The 23,795-nt window shown below is 41.9% G+C and overlaps 1 protein-coding gene across 4 annotated transcripts in view; it reads left to right on the forward strand.

The window, feature by feature from the left end:
* The window catches only part of LOC121443043 (TLC domain-containing protein 4), a 53,204-nt gene extending 29,631 nt beyond the window's left edge, over positions 1-23,573 (forward strand). For all 4 annotated transcript variants that reach the window (XM_041644820.1, XM_041644943.1, XM_041644877.1 and 1 more), the window contains exons 3-7: positions 2,559-2,648; positions 4,924-4,982; positions 6,961-7,055; positions 21,826-21,899; positions 22,154-23,573. In XM_041644820.1, the coding sequence (XP_041500754.1) occupies positions 2,559-2,648; positions 4,924-4,982; positions 6,961-7,055; positions 21,826-21,899; positions 22,154-22,469 (634 nt within the window). In that variant the 3' untranslated portion in view covers positions 22,470-23,573. The remainder of the gene's footprint in view (positions 1-2,558; positions 2,649-4,923; positions 4,983-6,960; positions 7,056-21,825; positions 21,900-22,153) is intronic.
* The last annotated feature ends 222 nt before the right edge of the window (positions 23,574-23,795 follow it).

Raw genomic sequence — 23,795 nt, forward strand, 5'->3', positions numbered from 1 at the left:
TCCAGAGGACCTGGGTTCAGGTCCTGGCACCCACACCACAGTTCACAACCTTCTGTCACTCTAGTTCCACAGGATCTGATACCTTCTTCTGGCCCTCACCGGCACTAGGCATGCATGCAAGCAAAACATCCATACACATAAACGAAAAATGCTAGGGGTGTTTTTTTCTCCACTTTCTATGTAAGTTTGGGAAAATTTAGTAGACTCCAACTGGTTTTTCACCCCTCTCTGAAAAATTCACAACAAACACGTATCCTTTTGTGGTGGTAACAAAAGAAAACATTTCTGGGATTGTGAATATTAGCCTGTGCGAGTTAGCCATCTGCAGCGTGATTGAATTCTACAGACCAGAGGGCAGAGAGTATAGTCTATATCTTATCATGAATTTCTAATTATGATTTAGATCCTTCTAGATTTATTCTTTCTAAAAAGTTGTATTATTTTATTTTATACAGTATGGGTGTTTTGCTTGCATCTATGTCTGCACCGTGGGTGCCCGTGAAGGTTAGAAGGGTGTTGGATCCCCTGGGACTGGATGGTTTTGACCCCCCCACGTGGGTGCTGGGAATCAAACTCCCATGCTCTGGGAGAGCAGCCAGTGAGCCATCCCTTCAGCCTATGTATCATTATTAAAAACAAAGAAACTTTTCTAGCATTTGTAGACAGAAAAACTGGTGAGAAAGACGAGTGGGAGAGATATAGATTTTCTGGGTATATTTTGAACTCCTTTTCTTGTCTCTCTTTCAATGTGGTTAGAATATGTGGAAGCTTCTGAATCTTGTGTAGCTGCAAACCAAAGAATAGGGCGGGTACCGAGAAATGGAAGCAGAGATGAAAATGAAATTGGAAACTATTTTGCGTTATTCAGTATCATCACTGTTCTGGGATGCAGGAAATTATAACGTGTGAAACCAAGTTCTGCTTCGAGGAAGGAATCTGGCCTCATATGAGATTCATTTAGCTGTTCGAATAGCATTTTTCTCGTCTCTCTCTTGCCTGCTTCCTGCTCCAGCTTGTATACTTGGAACTTAGGGATAAAGAGTACAAAGGAAAGCAGGCTGGAAGTACATATTTATGTCCGAAAACTCAGCCTCCAGCCTTGACATATGCTCCAAACAGCAGGCAACTCTTCTTTGAAATCTTTCCCTTTGGCATTTCGTTTTAGCTACTAGAGGATCTGCATTTTTGCTTTTCCAGGACCATGGTCTTACAAAGATAAAAATCTCAAGTGTTTACCAACAGCAGCTTCTGCAAGTATAGACTTTTGGGGTGGTTTTTGTTACTTTGCTTTTCTGAGACGGAGTCTCACGTATGCCAGGCTGGCCTGCAGCTCACTATGTAGCCCAGGATAGCCTTCTGATTTTCCTGCCTCCACCTCCCAATGCCGTCACAGCACTCAGCTGTGTAAATGAAGGTTCTGATCCAGACTGACGGGTCGTCCCTAGCGTCTGTTTCTGCATGTCTTGTTAGGCATAGTGAGAACTTTTGACAAAATGTCATTTCTGTCCTCTGAGCACTTAGCATACTTCGCCTACCGTTTAACACTTCATGAAGACTAACACTTGAAGCCTGCCTGTAAGAAACAAAATTTAAAACTTAGATTTTATTTTACAAAAGGAAACCTAGAAGTTTTTATGCATTCTGTATCTTTGTATGTTTGTGGGCACAGACGTCATTGCATGTGTGTGGACATCAGGAGAGTCCCTCCCTCTACCATGTGGGCCATGGGAACTAAGTTCAGGTTCTCCAGGACTCAGAGTCAGCAAGCAGGTGCTTTTTACCTGCTGAACCATCTTGGGAGGGAGCTGAGAAGGAAACGTTTTTGACGCGTGGTCACTAATCCCTCTGCAGGAGTTCAGGAGAGGTTATTCTTCCCTCTCAGAGGTTTTTGAATAGCAGTGGGAACCACCTGTGTAGTGACTTAGCTGCAGTGTTTGCAGGCGGGGTGGTGGCAATGCGAGCACTCTCCTGCAACTCAGCTGCTGTGGATGGAACGTGGGGGCACAGGGTGGTAACCTTGTCAGCTGTGCCAGTTTAGGCAAGACTGTTAACAGAGAGAAACGATTCACTTGGGACTGTAGAACCTGTTCATTTGAAAATAAAGCTGTGGCCCTATAATTTCTAAATGAATATACATCATTATCATCATTGTTACTACCATTATGTTTCTTAAGGCATGGTCCTACCATAAAAGTCTGGCTGTTATAGATAACGTAGACCAGGCTGGTCTCAAACTCACAGAGATCCATCTGCGTCTGCCTTCTGAGTGCTGGGATTAAAGGTGTGTGTCACCACCCCGGGCCCTTAATTATTGATTCATGAACCTAGAGGCTTATACGTGGTAGGTGAGGGCTTTGCTGCTGAGTCATGCCCCTGTCGCCTTTAAATGACGGTGTTTAGCCATCCTCAGATATACTCTCCTCCGTTGATTGCACTCTTTCATGTTTAGCTTTAATGCTCCAAGGTGTGCATTTTTTCAGGATGAAAAATGTCTTAGAGGAACAAGTCATTGGCTGCAAGGAATCTGAGAGCTTTGTGTGTGCCTTGTTTCATTTCAGGGTAGTTTCTACATGCCACTCTTTGCTGGTTGGGGCTTTTGGCTTATACCTCTTCTTATTTGATGAGCCTACTATAGCTGATCCACTCTGGTAAGCTGTTTCTTTCCCAGTTGTTATTCATTTTGACTCATGCTTTGCTATGAATTATTAATAGAAGCCTCATTTGCATTACTTAAAAACATATCGATTATTTTTGATGTCTGCCTTATTAAAGTGCTTATAGTCAGTCCTACTTCAGCCAGTTATATTAAAATGATTTTAGATGTGAACACAAACACAAAGAGGGCCATTTTGCTTTCATATTGCAATTTGTTACCTAAAACAAAGAGAATATGATGAGTTGAGCAAAACCACGTTATTGCAAACACTGTCGTGAGAAAAACAGCGTCATCTTTGAGCTAGGACAGTCAGCTGGGGTAGCCACTAAAGGTTTGCCTTTAAACTTGTGTGAGGCCCATTGTTTGCCGCCAAAGAACTGAAATGAGAGATGGCCATGCGAGAGGGATTAAAATCACACAGGAAGCACTTAGTATTAATGTGATGGATCTAGCACATGTCATAATCTAAGGTAAACATGAAGGCAGCTCTTCTGGACACTTTATGGTTGCAATTGCGCAAGTTTTGCACACTGCTAGAGCTACTTAGGAAGGGTTAGGTCAGTTCAATGTAAGGGAGTAAGTAGGTGTGGGAAGTACTGATGGGAGGTGACTGTGTTTAACCAGGTGTTTGGACCACTGCTGTGATATGACCCCCTGCCATAAGTGTAAAATTATCCCTTTAGGATCATACCAGCTGATTCATTTTCATTTCCATTAGGAAGATGTTTTTCCCAAAATAACTCAATTTAGCATATTTCATACCTTGACCAGATTGTTTATTCTCAATCTACATAAACTGTACCTTTAATTCGCCCATATTTATTTTTCTCACATGATTGTAAACAGAACAAGTCCTTTGAGAAAAAATAAATAGATGTGGCTTCTTGGTCAGGTTTTGCCTTGGTAAACTTTAACCTAACATAAATTTTGCTGTTTTTTTTTTTCCTTTGGGTCTATGCTTTATTCCAGGTCTAGTTTTCTTGGATTGCATTTATTTACAGGTCACAATGTATGACGAAAATGTGACTTTTCTTCTGCATTTCCATTTTAGTTCAGCTATTACCAGTTTTGTTTTGTGTTAATTTTAAAATAACACATACTACAAATCACATGAAAGATGGAGTGGAACAAATATGTGCCCATCCTAGGCTAGTGGGGTGCTCAGCAGGTTACACCCTGCCCTGCCCAAGCCTGGTGACCTGAGGTTAACCCCTGGAACCCACATGAATGGAGGGCCGAAAGGGCAGACTCCTGAAAGTTGTCCTTTATACACACACACACACACACACACACACACACTGGCGTGCACACAACTATACTCACATAGCCATGATACTCAGATATATTACTAATAATAAACTAGATAGAAAATTTTTAAATAAATTCTTTATATTGATATGCATCTGTGAACCTGGTCACAATACCATGGTCAAATTGTCCTGTTCTGACCACATTATCAGGTAATAGGCAAATCTGTTCCATCCTCAGTAGAGTAATATTGATAGGACTGTATTGTCTCAAAAATCAAAGGTGGGATAGATGATTTCTTTGTTTATTTGAGTCACTGATTCTAAGTAAGGAATTTTTAAAAATCGGCATCTAAAATTCAATTTCAGTCCATATGTGAACAAGTCATATGAAGACGCATTTCTAAGACTGTTTGTAGATAGGTTTAGAATAGAGTCCAGAATTGTTAGTGACCCACTTCCCCATAGGCCAGTGGGCCCTCAGGCTTCCTCCAGAAGTGCAGTGAAACTGGGTGCTGCCTCTGCCTTTAAAGCACAAACACACTGTTATGCCCTGGATTTGGAGCTCCTGGAATAGTTCTGAGCACTCTAGAAAATACATAGACTGCCCTTGGCCATCCTTAGGAGCTGTGTTTTATGCACTGCAAACCTCAGTGTAGATTGATGTTAGATGGTTTCCTAAAGATTTCAGCCCAATTTAAATGCCGAGAATCAATGATTGGTCATCAGGAAGATTCTAGAGGCAGTTTAACCTTCGAGTAAACTCTATGGGAAGTATGGACAACAGGTCTTCTGATTAAAACAGTTGTTACTGTGTTGGATGTGCTTTCTACCCTGTGAACCTAGCAGGGGAAGTGGAAACAGGAATTGTAGTTCAAGGCTGGCTCTAGCAAGTTCAAGGCCAGCTTGGACCTTGTGAAGCCTTGTCTCAATAAATCAGATAATATGTTCATATGAATCAGTTCATGTGTTTAAGAAGATAATGTGGGTTTTTGTCTGTTTTGTTTTGAATATGTATAGGGGTGATCCAATGCTTGTGAAATTGAATATTGCAACTGCTTCAGGCTACCTCATTTCTGGTATGTGATAGCATTTTTTCATTGCTCATTACTTTTTAAACTACTCATGGAGTGATGCAAAAATCTATTGTTTATGCTTTTGGCTTATTTGAAAATTAGCTTTGAGGATCTGTACAGCGAAAAAAAATAAAACCTTCAATGGTGGCAGGCCTGAAACTTACCCTTTGGCTTTCTAGATCAAGAAAGGACTGAGTTACAGAGGCCTTCACACTTAAAAAAGCAGAAGCAAAACAGTGGCCTTTCTCTTTGCTGAAGAGCTATTAGTATAATTACTATAAAGTTAGTGATGCCTGTACCAGGGCTCTCTCTTGAAGAATGTTCCAGTAGACATGATTTTTTGTTTGCACATGTAAGCTGTCTAGACATGATCAGTTAAGATGTGGACTCTGACTCCACATTCTCCTCTACTCCATTTTTTCTCATGTTGGGTGGGGTTTGGGTTGGCCTTTTCTACAGCGAGGACAAGGGAAGTAGAGAATATGCCATCTTAGCTGCAATTACAGACATTTTGGGTTGTCTTGTGGGTAATCAAACAAAGAGGTCAGCTACGATTTGGACATTTATATTAGAACCCTATTTTATAATTCTACAACTTAGTAAATAACTGAAAGAAAATAAAAGTCAAAATAAAACATGATGCAACAATGATAAAGACAAGGGATGAATTTCATAGAAAATTTGTGTGCCATGAAGATGTGAATTGTAACAAAATAACTATATTGAGATAAGTAACTCTTTTAAGAGGAAAGGGTAGGTTTTAGAGTAATGATAGTCTGTTGCATTATTTGGTAACTGAATTTAAAAAAGAAACTTGTCAACAAATTGAGAAAAGATTTTCTCCTTTGACAGAAAGTGTCTTTGACACGATCACACAATTCATAGTGTGTCACATCCTGGGTCAATGATGCTGTCATTACAGAATAGTAACTCTCAGACAATCCTGTTTGTGTTAGCTTGTTTTCGTTTTTGAAATAGGGTCCCCTGTAGCCCAGGCTGGCCTCAAACTTGCTATGTAGCCAAGGATAACCTTGACTTTAGATTCCTCAACTTAAAATTGTCGATATTACAAGCAGGCACCACCGTGCGGCTTGTGGTGCTGAGGACCAGGCCTGCCGGCTTTATGCATGCCAGGCAGGCGCTGTACCGAGATACCACCTCAGCAGCTCTGGATCGTGTACAGAATAAAATTATTAAGACTCTCCTAAGTAAGATAACCATCTGTAAAACACTGAGCACACAAAGTAAGGCCATCTCAGTCTCTATAGAATATGCTACAAAATCGTCATAGCTTGTGACAAAGCAGCCAAAACATACAGGGAAGATGGATATATTGAAAGAAATTAATTACTGATATTCTTATTTTTCTTAGTTATAGTATTTAGTTTCTCTTTAAAATTTGTAGCTTGAGCCCTCTTTCAAGATGTTTATATCTAGTTTTGTGCTAGTAATTTTTGTTTTTGAAAATGAAATCTCTTACGTTCTAGAAGCTCTAATGCCACAAGTGTGAACCCATGGTGACCGTCAGTTTCCCCGGCTACATTTGATGGTCAACCATTTGCTAAAGAAAATAGTTGTGTGAATATTCTGAGCAGTTTCTATTTTGTTAAACTGAACTGAGTCAGAATATGTAGACCGAGTCTCTTAATGAGAAAGTGGTGCCTTCTCTACTTGTAGGCTTTTTGAACAGTTCTTAGTGGGTTTACTAGGTTTTTCTTTTTCTGTTAAGGGCATGGTAACGCAATGTATGTCCGCAATCCCAGCGCTGAAATAGGAGGATCAGGAGTTCCAGGTGAAGCTCAGCTACATAACAAATTGGAAGCTAGTTAAGCTACATGAACTCTCTCAAAAATGAACAAACAAAAATAAATACTAGTATTGTCAGAATGGGCAGCTAAGAGTTACCAGACAATGAGGTTAATACGCTCATAAAACCAAGAAGCTTTCGTTTAATGTGAAATCTCATTTTTCTCTCATGCAGATTTATTGATTATCCTTTTGAATTGGAAAGTGATCGGCGACAAGTTTTTTGTTATTCACCATTGTACGGCGCTAGCTGCATACTACTTTGTACTGGTGAGTACCAGCATTCTCCGTAGCCTATCCAGCAGGCAAGGCTGGATGGAGAGGGACGTTTAAGGCTGAACGCTAAGCCTATAAGTCTTTCTGTTCGTTGTTTTGAGACAGGTTCTCTCTGTATAAATAACTCTGGGTGTCCTGGAACTCTCTATGTAGACCAGGCAGATCTTAGACTCAGAGATTAGCCTCAATGCAGGGGTTAAAGGTGTGTGCCACGATGCCTCCCATGCCCCCTCGACCTTCCTGCCTTCACCTTTGAACTGGAGGCATGACAAGATGGGCCACCGCTCCTGACTTAGTGTCTGTTTGCGGTTCTAAACCAAGTCAGGCAAACAACACTATTTACTTGAGTTTCCTTAGGACCTTGCAGATGGAGCGCCTTGCCTTTCTAGGTACATTTACGGTTTAACAGCCTTGGGTATGGATAGATTTCTGTGCGCTGTGGGAAGAATATAAACTGATGAAGCTAAGGTCCTTACATGCATCCGTAAGCATAGATCTTAGGAATTGCTGCTCTGCCTCACCTCTGCTTGATCATCAGCTTGGTAAATCACTGGCTGTGCACAGATTGGCAAGTTGAATGCTTAATTACATGAGATGAATGCTAGTTTCCCTTTGGACTTCTGTGCCTGCTTTCAAAAAATCAACTGCACGCTGTTGTTTTAAAGGAGAAATGAATGGTTGTCTTATTTAGTGAGTTGATAAGTAAGGCCCATTACAGTCTTGTTTTAATATCTTCCTTTGTTATGTTGATTAATATGAAATAAATATATCTAAAGTGGGTCTGTTCATAGCAAAGCAAAATAAGAGAAAAAGAAATGAAAAGATTTCGTTTTGATTTTTTTGTTTTTTTTTTGTTTCTCTATTTTGAGTTTTTGGCATCTCTGTCCTGGCCGCCCTGGACCTTGCTATGTACTATAGGTTGGTCTTGAACTCAAAGAGATCTGCCTGCCTCTGCTTCCCCAAAACTTGGATTAAAGACCCTGTTATTGAACAATCTGCAACCAGAGTTTTAGGGCAGGAATATCAGCTCCCACAGCCCCATCAAGTCATTTAATAACTCCAGTGTAGAAGATCAGTGATGGTAGAAAACAGAAAAGAGATGCCATCAGTCCAGAGAGGAAAGGATGCCCCGAGTTCATCTTCAAATTATTGACAGGAGCGTCAGTTTTTAATAAAGGAAGACAGCGCAGGATAGTGGGTATGGCTAGGCAGTCCTGGCCAAGGTATGGCCCTTTAGATCACTGTTTCAGATCAGGTCTTACAGGCTGGTCCTGCAGTTGGAGTTTTCTTTGGGTCTCCAGCTCACAAATAATGACAGAGACTTATCAATTCTGAAAGCTCAGCCTTAGCTTAGGCTTGTTTCACCAGCTCTTATAACTTAAATTAATCTGCTTTTATTAATCTACATTTTACCATGTGACTTTCCCGTGTGTTTTATTCTGTATGTTCAACATCTCGCATCTCCGTGGTGTCCCCCATATGCCTGAATTAATCTCCTCTTCCCTTCCCTGGAAGTCCTGCCTATACCTCCTGCCTAGCTATTGGCCATTCAGCTTTTTATTACACCAATCATAGCAATACATCTTCACAGTGTACAAATAGCCCTCATGGTTCACTGAGGCGTTATCCCCCTCGCTGCTGAGGGGACTAATCTGGTTCTTTGAAGATGATTTCTCCTGCTCATGATGGCCTCACCACCATGACACCTGCCCTTGGTGGGTGGGTGGGTGGGGGTCTGACTTAGACTTAGATGGAGAGATGTAGGTTTCTTTGGGATCCTGATGCTTTGTGAAATGCCCGAGGAGACAGATGAAAAGCAAAGGCAGAGGTGCCAGGTCTCCGTTGTGCTTTTCGTTATCTCATGGGCCTGAGGGGAGGAGTCAGTGCTTTTTAGAAAAAGCAGTTTCTAAGTGTCTGCTTTTAATAATCTTATACTCCTTTAAATATATATGAAAGTGTTCGCCCTCATGCAGTAAACTTGCAGCCCATTTTGCGACCTTCTAAGAAGGCTAGCAAAACAATAATTATTTTTCTGGAGTAAAATGTCAAAAAGTCCTTATTATTCGTAAGAATCCTTATTTAGAAACAATTTGACTTGACATGTCTGCAGCTGTGTAAAGATCTTTTTTCTTAAATGGTCTTACTGGAACTAAATCAAAACGTAAGAGTAGAAGCAGGTTTCCTTCAGGTTTTAAATATATCTTCTAGTGAAAATAGTTTTAAATGGCAAGATGTGGACTAGCCTCTGCATGTGTGGACATGGACACCTGCTCATACACATGCATGGACACGCAAGCATATACACATCATAAACATCTCCATAGCAGAACCATGAAATAAATACCGCTCGGTAGTCTTTTATGGTTAATGGAGTTAGGAAGCAAATTGTTTATTTTAAAACATTTGGAGGGGGCTGGAGAGATGGCTCAGTGGTTAAGAGCATTGCCTGCTCTTCCAAACGTCCTGAGTTCAATTCCCAGCAACCACATGGTGGCTCACAACCATCTGTAAAGAGGTCTGGCGCCCTCTTCTGGCCTTCAGGCATACAGACAGAATATTGTATACATAATAAATAAATAAATAAATATTAAAAAAAATAAAAAATAAAACATTTGGAGACAGGGTTTCACTGTGTAACCTTGACTGTCCTGAAATGTGCTACAGAGAGACCAGGTTGGCCGTGAACTCACAGAGATCCACTCGCCTCTGCCTCCCAAGTGCTGGGATTAAAGGCGTGCGCCACCACACCCAGTTAAAAATATTTTAATAGTGTTCTTAACAATATTCAACACACACACATACTGTATCCCCTCCCTTATTGTTTCCCATTAAGAAAAAAATTTAGGGACTGAAGAGATGGCTCAGTGGTTAAGGAACTTGCTTTGTGAATGGAGGACTGGGTTTGGTTCTCTAGAACCCTCATGGGGCATACAGCAGCCCTCCTGGTAATTCCAGCTTTAGGGTAAGACAGGGGATCCCCAGAGCAAAACTAGATATACCAGCAGCAGGGTTGTACTGAGAAACCCCACCTTAGTTAAGACAGTGGCAGAAGAGCCATGGTGGCTGATTTCCCACAATCCCATCTGTGCCGTGTGCCTGCACGCATGCATACTCTCATACCACACACACACACACATGAAAATGGCAAGAAAAGAAAAAGTTTAGGCAACTTCCATGATATCTACCTTTGCCAATTTTAGGACTTTGTTTCAGCATTGACTGTTTGGCATAGAATGTTTGATTGTTTGATGTGAGTATTCTCATCACTTGCAGGCATAGCTGAGTTTCTACTTGGCAGTTCCCCCGTTTTAGCATAGGTTCTGGACTCTGAAGCATGGGGATAAATAAGCAAAGGGCAAGGGAGGCAGGGCCTTTCCTACTGTTTCCCAGTCCTCTGAGAGCAAGGGATGGTTTACACAAATGGATAGTGGAAATAGTCTCAGCAAATCCTTCCCCTTTCCATCTTTATGTCTGCTAGGCTTTTTAAATCCATTTTCCTGTCAATGCAGAAATAAATAAGGAGAGAGAACCGCTGCTGGGTGGTGCTGCCACACGGTCATATACCAGTTCATGTGGAAACTGGAACTAGATAAAGGCTCGTTCCCTTTGTTTCTGGAGTGCCAAGCTTTGGGTTTTGAACCCGTGTAGCTCTTACTGTTACAGCCAGGTGCCCGTTACCTGGTACCTACTGCTGCAGTGTGGTACTTCAGGTGCCAGGACCCCAGCTCTGGCCTTCTCCTCAGCACCTGGAGGTAGTAACTCTCCCAGGAGCCCCTACCTGCAGTGTCTTCCTCTGCCCACCCTCCATGTTCTCCCCTCTCTCATCTCAGCTTTCAGCAGTTACACAGTTCCTGATGGTCTCACATCTCCACAATCTCTGCTCTGGGACCCACCTTTCTGCCTGCTTGCCTGTTGCCTTCCCACTCTTCCTTTTTTTTTTTTTAAAGTTTGGTTCTCTATGTAGCCCTGGCTGGTTTTCCTAGACCTCACTATGTATATGAGGCTGGTCTTACACTTAGATCTGTCTCAAGCCATTCTTAAACTTTTCTGTCCTATAGACGCTGCTGTCTGTGCCTAGAGCTGTCAGCCCTGGCAGTCACCCACTCTCTATGCAACTAGCTTAGCCTACCCTACCTTACACAAGTAGACAATTATACCGTTTGGATGATGTCTCGTTGGCCTCTCTGCTGCTTCTTTGTAGGGGCTGTGAACAAAGAACTGGCCTGCCACCTAATGATGAGAATGCTACTTGGGCAGCCGGGGTAGATGTGTGTGCTGTAGGTTCCATGGGTGTGGGAGGAACCCCTCCCTACCAGGTTGACATCTGATCCAGTAAGACTAGACTATCTGTGCTTAAGAGCATCTCACATGCCGCAGGCATGATCATTTAAGGATCATCTCAAGCTGACTTTGGCAAAGAAAGACTTTGGAGTGGCAGGGCAGGTCAGGTGACCGCCTAGCTCCAGTTTCTATTAGTCTGGAGTCTCATGAAGGCGTTAGTGGCTGAGTGAGAGTCTCCTGCAGGCATCTGTGAGAGCTGTTGAGCCATTGATTGTCCTGATACGCACTGAAAAGGTGCTTACTTGATTGGCAGCTCCCATTGACTCTTCAGAAATGGCAGGTGAAAGTTTTCCCTGTCACCTTCTCATACTCTTCAGCTGTGTCCTTCACAGGCTTGACTAACTCTGGAACTGAACCAATCCAGGCTTCCCCTCTTCCCGTCCTGATGAAGAAGTTCAGTTTCCACTCTAGGCTGTTGTTGCTGTGACTGGACATGAGGGATGGACCTGACAGCTGTCCGTCAAGCTGCTGAATTCCCTACCATGATAGCCCCACTTATTTCAAAGGAAAGATTGTGCACATCAGCAAACTTAAAAAAGTGTAGTTGGGTGGTGGCGACGCACGCCTTTAATCCCGGCACTTGGGAGGGAGAGGGAGGAGGAACTCTGAGTTCTGAGGCCAGCCTGGTCTACAAGAACTAGTTCCAGGACAGGCTCCAAAGCTACAGGGAAACCCTGTCTCAAAAACCAAAAGAAAAGAAAAAAAAAGTTTAACTTTTAGCCACTACATAACCTTACCTGGGCCTCCTGAGGTGTCTCAGAGCTTGCTTGGTATATGACGATTTTTATTAAAAAAAAAAAAAAGCTGTTAACCAAGAAGATAAAAATGCCTATCCTGGTTAGTATTTAATTGTTAACTAGATTTTTCTAAAAGCAAGCTTATCATATGATTCTACTTATACGGGATGCTTAGAATAACTAAGTCCCTAGAGAGGAAATAGATTCCAAGTTGCCAAGAACTGGGCAGAAGGGATAATGGGGGCTTATTGTTTCATGGGACCAGAGTCTTAGCTGGAGAATTTGAAAAAGTTCTGGGAGTGGTGGTGACAGTTTCATAACAGTATGAATGTCCTTATTGTCACTGACTCTACACTTCTAAAACTTTCATCATGTTGAGTATATTTTATCGCAATAAGTTAAGAAAAGAAAGCTTATTTATGAAAAGTTAGGGTGAAAGACTATTGTGTTGGATAATGTATTGTAGTTTTTAGATAAAGCTACACACTAAAACAAGAAGCCTAAAGAAATAGAGCTTACATTTGCATTTCGATTTAATAACTTGAGAAAAATGAGAAATGCCCTTTCAATAGCATTACCACAGCTGACAATGAAAGCAGTTTTCATATTTAGGCATCATCAGGAAAGGCACAGTTTCCAGTTAGAAAATGTTCTAATTTGCCACACCCAATGGACCCCTATCTGGAGCCCCTGATTCAGGGGAGAAATAGTCAGGAAAGCAGCCAGTTGACTGTAGAGGCAAGATTAGGTGTCCACTCATTGTGGCGGATGAATGAAGGACCCAGAGTTGAGAGAAGATAGCCTCTCTTCTAGAGATAGGCAGGAGTTGGGCTGGCAGGAAATGGGGTTTGTGGGGCATAGTCAGGTGTGAACATTTGGGTAAGATGTGGCTACCTGAGGTATAAAGTGGAAATTCTAACTAACATGCCTTGTGTGTTTACAGTTCATGAAATGGTTGTAGGATCTGTAGTCAGAGAACTTGAGAGAAAGGGGGGGGGTGGATATTGGTAGGTTTCATGCAGCTGGCAGGTGCTGTAGGCTCTCTGATGGGACCAGAGTGAGAGCTGTAAACAGAGCATCAGCGTGTGGCTGGTTCCTCTGAGAGGTTCCCGCTTCCTGCACTTGGCAGGTATTTTCTAAAAGGGGCATTCTCAGGAGACCTGGGGAGGAAGCAGGGCTTCTCCTGACCCAGCTATGGAGCACACAGAACTCCGTCAATCAAGTGAGTGGCCAATGGCATCCCAGTTCAAAGAGAAGGAAGCAGCCTTTCAGTCCCTGCTGGGAAGAGCCTGCAGGTCTGCACAAAGCTGAGAGAAGGAATGTTGATGTCCATTTTCGGAGACTGCTCTGTCTTGGTTTGCCAGCTTTAGATAACGTGCAAGGGAAAGCTTTTAACTTTGTTTCTAATTGGCCTTTCTTCAGAGAGGAGTGAGCTCTTGGCCTCAAGTGACACTCCTGTGTAGCAAGATTCAGCTCAGGAAAAAAGTACCAACTGCTTGCGGTGCCAGGCATTGTGGACAACAAGGCACAGGATTATAGGTGCTTGGCAGGCGCTGGGCACTGTGATAGACAAGCCGAGAGATCTGTGGAGAAATCGACCTAACTGGGAGATGAGGTGCCAGGGGAAGTTTTCTAGAGGAAACGGAGCGGATTCTTCTGGAAAACCCTGTATGGTATGGTGGAGGTGTGTGTAAACCATGCTTCTTCACCACAGCAAAGGGAGCTCGTTCCCAAGGTAGCACTCAGTTTGCCCTGTGCTGGAATCACCTGTGAGACTGTGAAGAGAGATGTCTGATCCCTAGTTCCAGGGCTGCAGAGTCAGTCTGTGTGGGATCTGGGCCTGGGGCAATGGCTCAGCGGGCAAAGCACATGCTGCGCTAGCATGAGGACCCGAGTTTGGATCCCTAGCGCCCATGGAAAAGCCTAATTGATGATGTGAATCTGTTATAGGCCAGTGTTGGAGGGAGGAAGATAATCAGATCCTAGAAGGAAAACTCTAGGTTCAGTGAGAGAACCTGTCTCAAAAAATAAGGTGGAAAGCGACAATGGAAGACAGGCGATAGCCCTCTGACCTCCACACGTACACGCAAAGGTGAGTGAGTGCATCCTCACACACGTGAGACACATGCATAGAACACACACACGGAAGAAAGTAAGAGATGGCTCCTCAGACAGACATAAATGCAGACAAAACGCCAGTGCACATACAATAAGATAAATAAATCGAGGTGGGAGATGGGTGTAAGCTTTTAATCCCAGTACTTGGGAGGCAGAGGCAGGTGGATCTCTGTGAGTTTGAGACCAATCTGGTCTACAGAGCTAATTCAAGGACAGCTAGGGTTGTTACACAGAGAAATCCTGTCTCTAAAAGCCAACAAAACAAACCCAAAAGGAAAAAAAAAATAAACCATTTTTAAAAACCCTGTGCTTATCTAACAAGTTCCCAGGCCTTGTTCTAAGCACCTTACTTAGGAAATGCTGGGCTCCAAATAAGAGTGAAGATTTCCTTGGGAGGACAGGGTTTAGAAGGTCTCAGCTTTTTTTTTTTTTTTTGGTAGAGAATTTGCACTTTGGGAGATTATGGTTAGAGAACGGCATTTTCCAAGGTACTATTTTAACCAGTAACTTGATGGTAAAGGCTATCATAAAGTTATATTGCCTCTGGCACTAATTTGATGCCTTGGTTAGCGGTGACACTTTATCGTATGGCGCTATGAAGGGAGTTGGAAGAAGTGATCAGCAACTGCTTTCAATGCAGTGTGTTTTCCTGGCTGTACTTTTAAGCTTACCATTAGCCAGTAAATTAAAATTAAAAATTAAAAATCAAGAATAATTAAGTTTCATTATTAAGAAAAAGAATTGGGGGCACCTGGAGAAATGGCTCAGTAGTTAAGAGCACCGGCTGATCTAGGACCTGGTTCAGTTCCCAGCATGGCAGCTCCTAACTGTAACTCCAGTCCCAAGAGATCTGACGCCCTCTTCTTCGCTAGTTGGCACCAGGCACACATGTGATGCACATACATGCATGTAGGCAAAACATTCATATACATGAAATACGTAAATCAGTTAATAAATACAAACTTTTAAAAACCCACAAATTTTGGCAGCGGAACTTTAGCCAAGTTTAGTCAAGGAAGTCAGTATACTTTAGGAACATATTAACTCATATTATTTTGTAGCTATCTGGTTAAGTCATGTTCTGTAAACATTGGGCAACATTATGACACACGCCACAGCCTTAAAATACCTGACCCAAGGAAAAAGAAACGCGTTAGTGAATATAGACTGGAAGAAGACCTTCTTTAGCCCGGAGTGAGAACACTGACTTTAAAAACCAAGCACTCACGCTTATTGCACACGTGAATCTGTGGTAGTGAGGAGAGACTCAATCAGATGTGGCGGCCACGCCCACAGTTACAGCACTTGCAGGGGTAACCACGAGGATATAGTGCGGATGTAGCCTCAGGTATATAGTGAGACTCTCGGCTCAAAACGAAACAAGAAGTGGGGTGAGGAAAGACAGACAGGAGAAAAAAACCAAAATAGAGGGATTATTGTAACAATTTTTAACACTTTTGTACCTGCTTCAAGTAAGAATCCCATGAAAAATAACTTTCTCCTTTGCATAATTTTCCCCAACACTTATGGATATATTTTCAAAGTTCATCTCTCTTGCTTTAATTCAGTACAGAACTTAGAGAAATCCAGTTTCCTATTTTATTTGGATGATGTACACGTAAATGTTCTTCTAATCTTTTTTTTTCTTTAAAAAGATACTGTTTTCTTTTGAGATGAGGACTTTTTGTAGCCAAGGTTGGCTAGAACTTAGGATCTTCCTTGGTGCTGGGATAAGAGTTGTGTGCCAACATGCTGAGATTTACGTTAAATACTCCAACTATTCATTTTTTTTAAAAAAATATTTATCATTTTTATATGTATGTACGTGTATGCCTTAGTATATGCATGGCACATCTTGTAAGTGCCTGGTGCTTGCAGAGACCAGAGAGGATGCCAGGTTCCCCAGAACTAGTATTGCAGGTGGTTATGAGCTGCCATGTGGGTGCTGGGAGGCAAAGCCTCATCTGCAAGAGTAGCGAGTGCTCTTAACTGCCGAGCCATCTTTCCAACCCCTCGGCAATTCTCCTGGACAAATTCAGCTGTGCTTTAAGAAGCCACCACGATTTTTTTTTATTAAGAATGCACATAAAATATGCATGAACTTGCAATGTGAGCAGCAATTTGCTTCCTGTTATTTTTAAAGTGCTTCTTCACACCGTGCAAATTAGAGAGATCGGGCTGTCCTGCTTTTCATCCCTTTGTTTCCTGTCCGCAAATGTGACTTCTATTATGTATTAAAATTTGTGTAATAAAACAAAAATGAGTGTGACCTACCCAAGGAAGACACACCTGAAATCCTCCATCCCAAGAAACCCTTCCCATGATGGGAGACTATCCATGGCAACTCTGTACAGTTTCTGAGAATGGGACATTCTGATGCGACTGAAGTACATTGTAATTGTGAGCAGCCATAGTCCCCCAGACTTTGGGTGTTGGGTTGACAGCTGTGATTTGCATGGTTTAATCTCTGAGGTTGAATTTTCTAGAGCGTGTATTTTTATGAGTTTATGTAATGGAAGTGAGATGACTTGTGATACTACCAGAATGCCCAGACATCACTGATAGGAGAAGGTCATCATTCTTGTATATGGAAATATATACACTATTAATAGTCAGATGAAAAGACCCATAATATTGAATTAAAGAGAAATATAGTCAAAACAAAATAGACTGCGTAATATGCAGAAAATAATTGGCGATTCCATATTGGTATGAATTGAATTAAGTTCACTCTAAGCTTTCTATGTTGAGTCTCTAGCTTCCAGTACCTCTTATTGTGTATTTGAAAATAGGTCCATTTGCATATGTTAAGAGGAGTTCCTATTGCTGTAGGGTGGACCTTTAATAAACCGTTATTGATGTCCATATTAGAAGGGCGGTTTGGGCCCAGGAATTCTGTGTGAAGACAGGAGTTAGGCCACCAAACTTGAGGGACCGTCAAAAGCTAGCAGCAAGGGTGGAACAGAGAATTCCCTTGACCTTCAGAGGCATGTACCTGTTGGCACCTTCACCTCAGATTTCTGGCTTCTAAAATTGTGACATAGTCTCTTGCTGAAACACTGTACCCTCCACCTACCACCTGTTTCTTTGTTGCAACCCTCCCAAATTAATATACACTTTCTTTTTTTTAAAAATTAATTTATTATGTATACAATATTCTGTCTGTATGCCTGAAAACCAGAAGAGGGCGTCAGACCTCTTTACAGATGGTTGTGAGCCACCATGTGGTTGCTGGGAATTGAACTCAGGACCTTTGGAAGAGCAGGCAATGCTCTTAACCACTGAGCCATCTCTCCAGCCCCCTAATATACACTTTCAGTTGAAGAGATATAAAGGCATAGAAGGACAAGTCTGGGATGCAGTGGGCAGCTACACCTAAATCAAGGTGTGCCTTCTTCATCTTCCAGGAAGGTGTTGATGCTCAGTTGAAAGTGACAGGCTTTGAGTTAGCTTGCACGATACCATATGAACACACACATCGGATTTTCCTCTTGATTGCTACATGAGATTGAGTAAACTTGCATTTCCTAATTCCAAGACTGTAACTCAGATTTCCTCTTGACAAAATGGGTGCAGAGAGGAGGATTGTAGAGCTGAAAAGATGTTTTGACCTTTTGCAACATGGAGCTGATTCTGTCAGATGGGAACAGTGTTCAGGCTCTTCAATAGTCCCATGATGAATTGAGTCAAGGCAACAAAACATGCCCAACCTCCAACCCCTGCTTTTGGGTACTTTTTGAAGAACAGAGTTAGACCTGGAAAACTAAATAAGAGTTTGTGGTACATTGTTAACGGTGTTGCTCAGCTTGTGTTTGTCTATAAATAGAAGTTTCTGTCCTGCCTGGCCCCACAGCTATTCAGCCCCAACAAAACAGGCAGAAGCTTATATTAACTATAAACTGGTTGGCCTATTAGCTCAGTCTTATTTTTGACTAACTCTTACAAACTTAAATTAACCCATAATTCTTGTCCATGTTAACCACATGGCTTGGTACCTTTTTATCAGTGAGACATCTTGCTTCCTCTGTATCTGTCTGGCCACTGCAGACTGAGCCTTTTCTCTTACAATAATTCTCCTAGTCTGGTTGCCCTACCTATACTTCCTGCCTGGATACTGGCCAATCAGTGTTTTATTAAGCCAATAAAAGTGACGAATCTCTACTGGGTACAAGAGCATTATTCCACATCACTTCCCCTTTTTATCTTTACAAAATAAGAACTATACCAAAACCACAGAGAAACCCTGTCTCGAAAAAAAAACAACAACAACAACAACAAAAAACAAAATAAGAACTATGAATCTCATCTCCTTTGTTTAGTTTTTTTCCTGACTGTCATCCATAACAACTTGTAACCAACCCCTGAAGATAATGCATGCCTACATGGCAGCCATGATTTTGCTGGCCACAAAGATGCTGAAAAGCCAGCTGCTACAAACTCATCGTTTCTGAACTGGGACCAAAACCAAAAAAAGGCTTGCTTTGATTTTTAAATAAGTTGAGGATGAAAATGTAGAAAAATAAGAACAGTAAAGCAAATGTTTATGGACAGTCTCTCAGGGCACTATGATTGTTGAGAAGGTCACAGGAGGAAACCATCTTCATTTGAGTTGTTTGAGTGTTGGTTGGGGAAAAAGAATCATACAGTCACTCAGCTTTTGGAAGCAAGGTAATCAAAACTTAATATAAATTAGGGCATGGACTTGTAGCTCAGTAGTTAAGTGCTCGCCTGGTGTGCAGAGAGCTCTGGGTTTTGCCCACAGCAGCACTTCATGTCAGGCATGGTGGAGGCAGGAGGATTAGGAGTGCAGAGTCCTCTTTGGTTCCCTAGTGAGTTCAAAGTCAGCATAAGCCGTACATGGCACTGTTCTGAAACAACAACAAAATTTACCAGATAATGGTGCCATAACAAGCAGTAATCTGTCATAGCTTATCAGGGAGTCCAGGGTACTTTTAAGTATGAAAACACATGGCCATTCAGAGATATGGAGTGTAGCTGATGACCTCCTACCTATAAAGGAACTGGACTGACTGGAAACAGAGTGACTAGATGTTCCTGGGGAACAGGAAACTTAATTTTTATAGTTCTAAAACCCTGCCATTGCAATAAAAACACATTCTAAGCCAGGCGGAGGTGGCACACACCTTTAATCCTAGCACTTAGGATGCAGAAGCAGGTGGATCCCAGTGAGTTCTAGGCCAGCCTGGTCTACAGAGCTAGCTAGTTCCAGGACAGCTAGGGCTGTTACACAGAGACACCCTGACCCCAAAAACCAAAATAAATAAATACCACCAACACGCATTCTAGATCCTAGCATCTTTGTTGGGAGATCGTGTAACTTGGGCTTATTATCAGAATGGATTGACGGTAGAAACTGACACATGGTTGGCTGAGGAGCTGAAATGCAAGTCAAAGCGAACCTCATGCTTCATTGTAGTAGTTTTTTTTTAAGATTTATTTACTTATTACGTATACAACATTCTGCCTTTATGTATGCCCACACGCCAGAGGAGGGTGCCAGATCTCATTACATGATGGTTGTGAGCTACCATGTGGTTGCTGGGAATTGAACTGAGGACCTCTGGAAGAGCAGACAGTGCTCTTAACCACTGAGCCATCTCTCCAGCCCCCATTGTAGTAGTTTTACACAGTGCATTAAAAAACTTCCCCTTGGGCTGCAGGTAGTCACTGGAAAGGAAGAAGTGTTACTGAAAAAGGAAACAGAAAAGAAATATCCTGTTCATAGACAGGGAAAAAAATGTTATTTTTAAACTCATTCTGGTTCTATTCATTTTATTTTGTTTATATCATTATTGAAATTTGTTATGTATTCTAAAAACATACCATATAGCTCGTTTAACTGTTCAGCAGGGGTAAAGGGACAGTAAGAATGGTTGTAGAAGTACTGTCATTAAAAATCTTTATTGAGTTACTGTTGTTAGTACTAACGGGCACTGTTAACGTCGCCATGTCTGTGTGGAATCAGTGAACTCACACATCCTGACATCTGACACACTCTGTTTAGGTGGCAGTGTCCTGGGTCACTGGTTTGATCATTAGGCATCCCTCCTCCCTTCTTACTCACACATTCCAGTGTCACGAAAGACAATGAACTTGAAAATAGCTCCAGGAAAGCTAATTCTATGGCCAAACCCCCAAAATAATGCTTCATGTTATTTTAATTGATCATGGAATACCTGATCAGAAGGTAGTTTACCAAGTTTTGTGTACATCTGAGGGTTGGGAATGGGCAGACGTTTCTCCGATTTATCACAGTTCTGATAGGATTAGACATGCTGGAGTGACCCCATTTGCCTTGTGGCAGTTGTAAAATCTGTGTGTATGTGTCTGTGTGTGTGTGTGTGTTTCGGGGGGGGGGGGGGACTCATGCATGGAAGTGACAGGACAATTTTCCTTCCACCACGTGTGATCCAGGCAGCAAACTGAGCCATCTCACCAGTTCACCTCATAGCAATATTAAAAGTACATTAAATACAATTTTAAGAATTTTATTTCTAATGTTTGTTATATTCTGCTGTATTTTTCCTTTTATTACATTGGCAGAATGTGCTAAGTATTGTTTCAATTTTGAAAGATCCCAGGCTTGTGTGTGTGTGTTTTAGCTATAGGATCTTCTAGTTGACAGGTATATATTTCTAGATCTAGCATTGTTGTGTTTAGCAAACATATACTTGCTTACAGATGGAATTATCACAAAATGGGATAATTACACTTTTGAGATGTTTAAGCACTTCTACTTCACAATGGATATTAAAGGAATGCCCATAGTGTTTACTATAAAACTCTTTAACTTTCAAAATTCCCCCTTCCAATGTGATCATTTTCCTGAAGTGGTCTGAGGATGCTGTCGCGGTTGGTGGTAGAGAGCGGCAGTTCACTGTGAGTCGGTTGCTTGATTTCTGCTTTCCTGGGTGAACAGAAAGTGCTGAGTGGGCTTAAGTGTGTGATGGACCATCTTTTATCACCTGTAGAGTTCCAAGCATGTTTCTAAAGTCGGAAGAAGAAAATCAGGAGGCTGGAGAGATGTTAAGAGCACTTGCTGCACTTCCAGAGGACCTGGGTTTGGTTCCCAGCACCCATACGATGGCTCACAACTGTTACTGTGATCTAGGGGACCTTCTTCTGGTCTCCCAGACTCCCAGGCATGCATGTGGTGCCCACATTCACACACCTAAAAACCTAAAAACTAGTTTTTTAAAAAAGAAGAAAATTAATGATAAAAGGTGGACACCTGGTCTGTTTTTGTAGCGATGGATTGTACACCAGAGTGACTAGCTCTTTCTAGAATATTTGTATTTTTTTTTAATATTTATTTATTTATTTATTTATTATGTATACAATATTCTTCCTGTGTGTATGCCTGAAGGCCAGAAGAGGGCACCAGACCTCATTTCAGATGGTTGTGAGCCACCATGTGGTTGCTGGGAATTGAACTCAGGACCTTTGGAAGAGCAGGCAATGCTCTTAACCGCTGAGCCATCTCTCCAGCCCCTAGAATATTTGTATTTTTTGATGAATCCCTGACACCGTTTCTGTCTCTTATCCAGAAAGATGGAATGCTAGCGTACATTGCCAACTTCCGCCTGCTTGCCGAGCTTTCCAGCCCCTTCGTGAACCAGAGGTAGGTTACCAATATTATCCCTTTGAAGCTGTGTGGTTTCATTTTAATCTGTGGAAACCTTTTTTTCCAAGATACAGAACTCAAGTCCCCACGATTGCACCAAAAACGCTTTATCCACAGAGCCATCTCCCCAGCCCCTCTCTGAAGCTGTTTGATGCCCCGTGGATTCTTTTATAGCCAGAAACGTGAGAGTGAGGTGGTAGATTCCCAAGCCACAGACCGAGTGAGATGTTTCTTTCACTTTTTTTTTCCAGGTGGTTCTTTGAAGCCCTAAAGTACCCCAAGTTTTCCAAAGCCAATGTCATCAATGGAGTTCTCATGACAGTGGTCTTTTTCGTAGTGCGGATCCTCGCGATACCTCCTTTGTATTTCTTCATGTACTCCGTGTACGGAACAGAAGCCTACATGAGGCTCGGATTTGTGGTCCAGTGTACCTGGATCACTAGCTGTCTTATTTTGGATGTGATGAATGTCATGTGGATGATCAAAATTACAAAAGGATGCATCAAGGTCATCTCTCTCATCAGACAAGAAGCCAAGAGTAGCCTTCAGAACGGAAAACTTGATTAAAGGCGTGCTTCATCAAACACCCGTGTTTCCAAAGCCATGTTCATTCCTCCCCGCGTCATGTCTACTGATAGATGAGTTCCTGGCATGCTCCCGCTGCTCTCTTCCTTACGGCTGTTTGTTATTCAGGGTTTCCGTGTCTTCTTCTCTCTCTTTCATCTTTAGAAAAGGAAAATAAAATTTAGTTTTCACTCCCAAGATATCTTCTTTCCTTCTGCCTCTTAAGCATGGCTAGACATCGACAGGTTTCGGTAGAATTTGTAAGTGGAGTGGAGCACCTTTTCTGAACTCGCGGTGTGCGTGGGGATTGTTCTCTGCAGAGAAATGACTATGGGGGTGACCCGCTTCGCTGAAGGAGCGAGAACTGCTTTTAAGTCCGTAAGCAGCTCGGTTTGTTGTGCTGTGTTCTTTTCTAATGCCAATGCCTGCGTAGGGTCTGATTTCTAAGTTGCTAACATGTCCTTTTCCAGGCCATCAGAAATGACATAGTTTCATTTGGGAATGTGGTCATCTATTATGAAGGAGTATTTCACTCTTTGACAATATCATGTTTGAACATATTCCTGCATTTTAAGATTTCAGATGCCGCTTTATTTCTGTCTTTAGTGTTTCATCCAACAGTTTTAAAAACTGTATGTCAGGCAAGGCTTAAGCCCATTGTGTGGACCTTGGGGATGAATGTCTTCTAAAAGTGCATGCTGGGAACATGGCTTCTGTACTACTGCCTTCCCCTCTGTTTCCTTGTACTTTTTCCATGAAAAAAAGATACTCTTCTTGCAAAATCTTCCCTGAGTTTAAAGCCTGACGCCAGAATACCAGTCTTTCCCAGAATGCATTTGTCATACCCCAGAAATCGGCCTTGTGTTGATTGGTTAGACTGACGGCGGCGCTACAGACAGGTCAGTGTTTGGGTTTATCCGTAGACTTTCTCAGGCTTGCTTAGTCCATCTTCGCTTTGCATTTTTCTGGAGCAGGAAGGAAGAAGGTGATTTAACCCAAGTATTCTGATGGTCAAAACTGTCACTCTATGTGAAGAAAGTGTGTGTATGTGTTTACTTTCACTTTGGTTCTTGCAATCCAAATAGAGAATTATATATTTAGCTATTATTGCCTTTATTTATTTTTTTCTGAAGTACTTGACTTTAATGATTGTTCTTAAGAAGAAAAGAGACTTAATTCAATTAGTGGTGAATACTTGAATTTAACTGAACCTAAACCAAAAGATCTAATCCATCTAGAGTCTCAGATTGAAGGGGAACGTTCAACTCGTTTTCGTTATTCATCTTATGATGGTGAAAGGAGAGTGATGTAATCAGAATGGTTACTGTA

Source organism: Microtus oregoni, unplaced genomic scaffold (genome assembly GCF_018167655.1).
Source record: "Microtus oregoni isolate MIOR12 unplaced genomic scaffold, Mior012 000000F_ref0000247, whole genome shotgun sequence".
Lineage (NCBI taxonomy): Eukaryota > Metazoa > Chordata > Mammalia > Rodentia > Cricetidae > Microtus > Microtus oregoni.